The following is a 7,437-nucleotide window of genomic DNA, read 5'->3' as shown; positions in this document are numbered from 1 at the left end:
TTTCCATATACAATTTGTCAAAAATTAATTTTCAATCCCCGCTGCTCTTCCTCATAAAAAAAACTAGATGTCGATAACTGTCTAGATAACCTGTCTACAGTACACAAAAAAGGCAATGTAAATCAATATCAATAAGTACTGTAGTTTTGGAAATTAAATGAGGGATGCATTATGAAAAAATATTACCTATACTTATTATAAATGCATAAAGCTAAGATTTTTTATAGTAATAACAATAATAAATTACAAGTAGTGTTTATTGTTAGGGCGTATATATTCGTTGTGTTTGAATCGTAGGAAGGCGATTTGATAAACGTTTTTTGCTTGACTTGCATATAGAATCGTTAAAAAATGTTATTTTATGTTTATTATTTTAGACGAACTCGGACGCTGGTAATTGATATGTCCTCAGACAATGAACCTACTTGGAGAATATGCAGAAAAGCAGTTTGGATGTTGATACAAAATGTTAATAACTTAGCCGATGCTGAAGCTTTACTCAACCGACAAGAGAATGACCTTCATATTGCAAGCGGCAAATGTTTCATTTTATTATTGGTCTATAATTTTTTACTTTACTAATTTTTCTCTAAAATAAAGTAGGTACTTATTTACCCTTTACCTACATTTTTCCTCTATAGGGTTTTTTTTATCGTTTTTAGATGTGTTTTTATCGTGTTTAATCATTTTTCTCTGTGCATTTTGTTTTTGGAGCTCTCCATCATGTAGTACTGCAAATGTGGGCCATGCCTATATACATAATATATAATATAGTGTCATCAAACTATGTATCATAATTTATTATTAAATTTTGATTTTATTTCGAAAAAAATGTTTGATAAATTAAATTTAAAAACACATTATATCCTTTTTCTGAAATTGACAATTCACAGAACTGGTAAAATAAATCCATGCAGCATAAAATTATAATTTTATATTCTATATATCAATAGGTATAATATTATATAATATTTTGTATAAAATTAAAAGAAAGATTTAATTTATATGTAACATATTAGATAGGTACCTACATAAAGGAGATTGCAAATAGACAGTTTTTAAGGAATTAAAAATAGGCAATTTTCAAATTATATTAATGCGGGTCTTGTAAATGTGCGCATAAAGTGATCATTAGTGTGTGGGAATGTGTGTAAATAAAATAGCCGAGTGCTCACGCATACGCACGTAAAACTAACGACCATGGAGTTGCGCACGTAAACTGTAAACAATTTATGCTCATTTATAATAATATGTACTTTTTGTCAATCCTACCGATGGACCTGATAACGCAATAATACTTCTGAAAACTGATTTGAATTCGTTAATGTGTCTACTTGAGATCAGACTACATCTTAAGATATTTACTTTAATTTTCAAATAATCAACATTTAAAATTTCGTATATTTTAAATAATCAACCAAAAAAATGTAAGGAATTTAGGAACAAAATTTAAAAAAAAAGTGGCTTTATAGATCTCCTTTCAGGGGTCTTATCGCGTTATTAGGTCCATCAGTATGATTGACAAAAAATTGGTACATTTTGTTTGAAATAATCGTCTGCTTGCAATCCCCTTAATACAATAAGCATTTTTGGCCATCAGCGATCAGCCTATATTTCATATAATACGTAGGTAAATACCATATATATATATATATTATAATAATATGCATACTATAAATCATAAACCTGATGACTTGCATGCATTTGTCTTAGCAAATAAACAATATTATATTTTATAACTAAATCATGATTATACGCTGCTTCTATAGCACCAGTTCATGCGTTCAGATCTAATGCATTCTTGGTTAGTTGATCCTTACTGTTTACCATTTTCATCACTGACATAATTAATATCTCATTGAAATATTATTTTAGTTTTATTAATAGTACCATACCATTTATTTAACACTTTAAAACAAAGAGAAATGTAGTTGGAAATTAACACTTATAATAATGTTATCTTCTAGTAAATATATGTTACAACTATACAGTTTATATTTGTACATAATTTAGTATGTACATACTACATATATATGTGTGTCACTGTATAACGTAATTGAAATTAAATAGACCAACTAAACCACAAATTCCCCTATTAAAAATATAAGCTACATGATATATCGTTGTAATTTAAGGACTTTAACGCCAGTCATCAATTCAAGCGCAGAACTAATTCAAATAAAAATCGTATACCTATCGGATATCTCAGTTGTCAGTAATATGATAATACACCCAGCTAAATAAATACACTATAATATTTATTATTATCCTATGTAATTAAACTTTTATACATTTTAAAATTTACATACATATAAGCTGTAAAAAAATAAAAGTTAAAATCGAAATTAATTTTACTAACAAGTAACACTGCACCTAAACATCTAAATGTGTACATTTAATATTACAAACCAATCGATATTTAACGTATCAATGTATCATACTAATTGATAAGTATTTATTATTAACTCCTTAGTATACTTTCAATAAAAGTGAATAGTATTCATTTAAGTTTATAATCGATAAAAAGAAATAATCTAACATATTAGGTAACAAATAGCTTTTGAAGTTTACGCACAGTTTAGCTCAATTACCTATAGTTGCGAAGTCTGCTAGAGCAATTATTGTTTCAAAACGCCTAGATTAGTATTTTTTCCTTCATTATTTGAATGTAACATGTAAATTAAAAGCAAAATTTTTTTTAATAAAAATGATAATACAATGTAAGTTTTAAAAATTTTTTTCATACGATCAAACCAAACATTATATTTGAGGCCTGATTGGTATATGTAATTTTAATCAGTCATCGAGAATTTAAATAATTAAATTTAAAAAAATCTTTATATTGTTTCGATAAATAATTATACGATTAAATGTGAACAGAAAATTTAATATACCATTGTAAATTATCAAAATCCTCAAAAGTCAAAATATAATATACCTAGTACTTAACATATGTATGTACCACCAAAATAATACGTAGCAAATGACCCAAAGCACGCTCACGCTACTTGGTTCGTTGTTAACGATAATATCTAACTTGTCTGGGTTTCCCGCAGACAGCCATTCAAACGCCGGAAAAGTCACGATTGGAATGCGCGCTGGCCGAGTTCAAGCGACTTGAGGCGCGATGCGGCGCAATGTTGGACGACGGCGGGTGGTTGGGGGCGTTCAGACGCAAACTGCAATTCTCGTCCAGCGCCGCCGCGGGCGTGGACTACTACGATGGACAGATCGCGCTGGCCGACGTCACCCTGTGCATAGTCGGACTGATGGTCGTCAAGGTCATAAACGGGTACAATGTGGGTCACATGGCTACCGCCAAAACAATATACACGTTGCGGCGTGCCTGGAAAATGTACCAGCAATGTTATGCTTCCGTGTTGGACATCTACCGCACCGTTTACGACCTGGACCCTGGTCAGCGAGTTAACCACTATTTTTACTCGATATACCTATGCCCGGGTTATACATGCTATAATAATATTATTATTATAGTGGCCGATAACCGTGACCTATACCCAGTGTCTGCCTGGCCATGGGGCCGGGGCCCCTCCGTTTTTTTTTTTAGGGTCTCTTACTTTTTTTTATTTGCTTGGCGTGTGCCTGGTCTATATAGGGAGTGAGGACCCCGTAAAGTATTTATCGATATATTTAAACGTACGCAATTTTTCTTTACAGGGCCCAGATGATTGCCTATTATAATTTATAGTGTGAACAGGGCACTATAATAGTCCAAGTGTTAAGTAATAAGTAAGAGGAGTTTTTTTGGATTGATTGTGCTACTGCAAGTTAAGTTAGGTTTTATATCTCTGCTTAAAAACAGTAGGCTCAGACGAGGCTACGAGGGCCCTGCTCACCCGACCCTGCAACGGCTCCGCTGTTGGATTCAGCAATCAGTGATCATGAAAATGTTACACACAAAAATATTTATGATTTATAATACTATACATCTACTTATACCTATATATATATAATTAAATATTAAACAATTATGAAGATTTTACATTTACTTTTAAAAGATTACGTGAATAATATTATGCACATAGCTTATAAATTAGTCTTCAAAGTTAAAATTCTATTGGTAATATAAATATAATTTTGGTTTTCATAATTTCGTTTCTGTGTAATTAATAATTATTATTTATTATTTTGGTGTTTCAAATATTTCAACAATTTCATAGTTTATTACTAAACGAATGATTCCCCACGTGAGGCTTCGCATTAATACTATACGAAGTGATTTTTTAAGCATGCTCGACCTATTTTTTTACTTAAATTGTTTACATAATATTTTATTTAAATTCTGATTTTTAGAATTTCTAAATACTCTTGAAGATTTTCGAATACTTGAGATTTTTTATACCATTTAAGGACAATGTGTGTGTCAATACAAACTTCTGTTTTCAAAATAGGAATCCTCCGTTTTTACTTTTAATAAAGTAAAATATTACTGTAAATTTAGATATATTAACAAGAACATCATCTACTAAATAATTTTCAGTAAAAAAGGAGATTCTCAATTGAAAAATAGATGTTTGTATAGCCACAGAACACTATTCAATAGTAGTACAAAAAATATCAGGAATTTTAATGCATTGTCTCTAGGTATAATTAAAAATTCTAAAAATCAGAATTTAAATAAATGTATTTTTAAAGGGAAAAAAATTTTTCACAAAAATGTCAAGTAAATTTTGTATTTCATGATGGGCCCCTTAAAAAAATTGATCCATGAGTCTTTTGTGTGCCAGGCCGACACTGCCTATATCTATTATACGTATATAATACCCATTGGGATTTGGGACTTCACTCACCAGTATTAATTTTTTTTTTACTTTTCTGTGTGCATCAGACGACAATACTCCGAGGTGGCCGCCAGTTTTGAAACGCAGACAATCCACGTCTGCCACCTCGTTGGCATCGACGTCAAACGTAGAAAGTCGTATGCATCGCTCGGCTACCACGTCGTTTGTAACGCTACGTCAAGATTGGTACACTTATAATAATATATAAATATTATTAAACAATAAACAGTGATTCTTTTATCGTAAACCAGATGATTATTGAAAATACTATAATATGAATTATATTTGCATATATATTTTTTTTTTTTAAACTGATTAATAACAAAAGCCACAATAATGTCAAACCGTATAATAGGTAGGTATAGTGTTTTTAAATAATTAAAAATTTCTTTAATTCCATTAATTCTTTATACCTACTGTCTGATTCACGATAACATTCCTCTGTATGCTGTCCAAATACGATACTCGTCAGTCGACCATCTAATCTACTAGTACTTATAATACTAGCATATACTTACTAGTATAATGCTATTATTACTCTTAGGTTCTTATTTATTACTGGTTTACTTAACTTGTATCATCGTAAAATGTATACTTCAACCAACTGATCGTGAATTTTATGCAAAGTTTATTTTTAAAGTAACCATAATTATTATGCTTAAGTACATGTTAATTATTGTTGTTTTTCGTATAGTGTGTCAAACGGGATGACTAAGGACGTGGTTAGATTGATGGCAGCGGTCAGTGTGGGATATGGAGCTTTTAATTTAATTTTATCATTAATGTCACCAATGGTTATCCCTCTAATCGGAATGTTGGGTTTTCGCGGAAACCGCCAAACCGGCTTAGAAGCTTTAGCATTTGCCAAAAACGGCCCTGATGTACACGCACCATTGGCATGGTAACTATATCATAATAATTTTTTTTTTTTAAATAAAAAGAAGGTGTGCAAGTCATAGATAATATATACATGGTTAGGACATCCTATACCTAATATACACCTATACTGTGGTCTATGAGTGAGAGTCTACTATAGATACCAATTTTTTGCGGTTATAGACTGCTGCAGGTTAGGGGCTATGAAAAAGACAATATTTTATCCATCCAATATCTGCCAATTTTTGTGTGTAAGTAGTCGAAATAATGGTTCGATTATACTCTTCAGTATCTTGTTCGTTGGGAAAGTGAATCTATTTGGTGCAATTTGGATGTCAAAATTTAAAATTTCAAGAAGTTCTTAAAAGCGCCAGGAAAAAAAATAATTTAGGAAAAGCGGAAATTTTTACGCAAAATCGGTTTTTGAGGTTTTAGCGTAACTCTAAAAGAAATTACCGTAGATACATGCATGACATGTCATTTTCACTGAACATTTGCTTTGGCCATTTTCTATACACCATAAAATATTCAAAATATTTTGACTTGTTTTGAGCTGTTTACGGACATTTTAAGTTTCTAATGGTTTTAGGTTTCAAGTGTGTTATCTCTTTATAGAGGTGTAGGACGTAGACTACTATGATAATAAAAAAAAAACAATAATATTATAGACAATTATAGAAAATGGAAAATGTCCGTACAAACAGCACAAAAAGAGTCAAAATGTTTTGAAAATTTGATCGTGTACGAGAATTGATAAAATAAACATATGGTGTAAATTTCATGTATCTACAGTTAATCAATACAATTTTATTCGTTGGGTCAAAAAGCTTGAAAATTTAATACAAAACTTCTAATATATTGTTACAATGGCAGTAGAAAAATATTAAAAATACACTGTCACGATTTTTTTTTATAAGTAAAGTTCAAATCTTGACAAAATACATAAAAATCACGAAAATGTACAAATTATTTTGAGTTAGTAATACAGAAAACTTTTTCATTTTAAATCTATAAAATTTGAAAATTTAATACAACATTCCTCATAATTTTGTCTACCTTTATAAAAAAAAATGTCTACTAGAGAGTAAAATTAAATTTTCATAAGCGTTTGAAGTTATATTTTTACAACATTGAATAATCACTCGATTTCTCAAGTAGTGATTTTCTTATTTTGTTGTAAGTAATTCAAAAACGAATAACTGTAGATACATAAAATTTATACCATATGTTTATTTTATCAATTCTCGTACATGATCAAATTTTCAAAACATTTTGACTCTTTTTGTGCTGTTTGTGCGGACATTTTCCATTTTCTATAATTGTCTATAATATTATTGTTTTTTTTTTTATTATCACAGTAGTGTACGTCTTACACCTCTATAAAGAGATAACACACTTGAAACCTATTATATAATGTAGATTGAGGGTCCAATAACAATACGAAAAATGCATGTACAAATAGGATTATTTTTAAAGCTAAAAATCAATATACCTACCTATGCACAATAATGTGACCAATGATTAAAATGTAATTGCATATTATGATGTAGTGCGTACCTATATAGTTACTCTATATTATATAGGTTCGTAAAATCCAAATATAAACTTGATAATAATATAGTCGCGTGTAGTAAGTCCTTAAATTATGTAAAAAAATGGTTCTAGACTTTATTACTTTAAGTCTTTAAGTACAATAAAAATTCTAAAAATCAGAATTTGAATATAAATGTATAATTAATAAGTTGAGTGTGCTTAAAAT

At 29.8% G+C, this 7,437-nt stretch overlaps 1 protein-coding gene across 1 annotated transcript; it reads left to right on the top strand.

Moving 5' to 3' along the window:
• Positions 1 to 334: 334 nt before the first annotated feature.
• On the top strand, positions 335 to 6,335 carry LOC100573404 (tetratricopeptide repeat protein 39C-like). Its single transcript, XM_003248955.2, has 4 exons — positions 335 to 558; positions 3,057 to 3,417; positions 4,850 to 4,988; positions 5,497 to 6,335. The coding sequence occupies exons 1-4, from the start codon at positions 352 to 354 to the stop codon at positions 5,705 to 5,707; spliced, it is 918 nt and encodes a 305-aa protein (XP_003249003.2). The 5' UTR covers positions 335 to 351; the 3' UTR covers positions 5,708 to 6,335.
• The last annotated feature ends 1,102 nt before the right edge of the window (positions 6,336 to 7,437 follow it).

Source organism: Acyrthosiphon pisum, unplaced genomic scaffold (assembly GCF_005508785.2).
Source record: "Acyrthosiphon pisum isolate AL4f unplaced genomic scaffold, pea_aphid_22Mar2018_4r6ur Scaffold_17495;HRSCAF=18164, whole genome shotgun sequence".
NCBI classification, from domain to species: Eukaryota; Metazoa; Arthropoda; class Insecta; order Hemiptera; family Aphididae; genus Acyrthosiphon; species Acyrthosiphon pisum.
The sequence above is the reverse complement of the archived record's forward strand: the minus strand, read 5'-3'. Positions and strand labels throughout refer to the sequence as shown.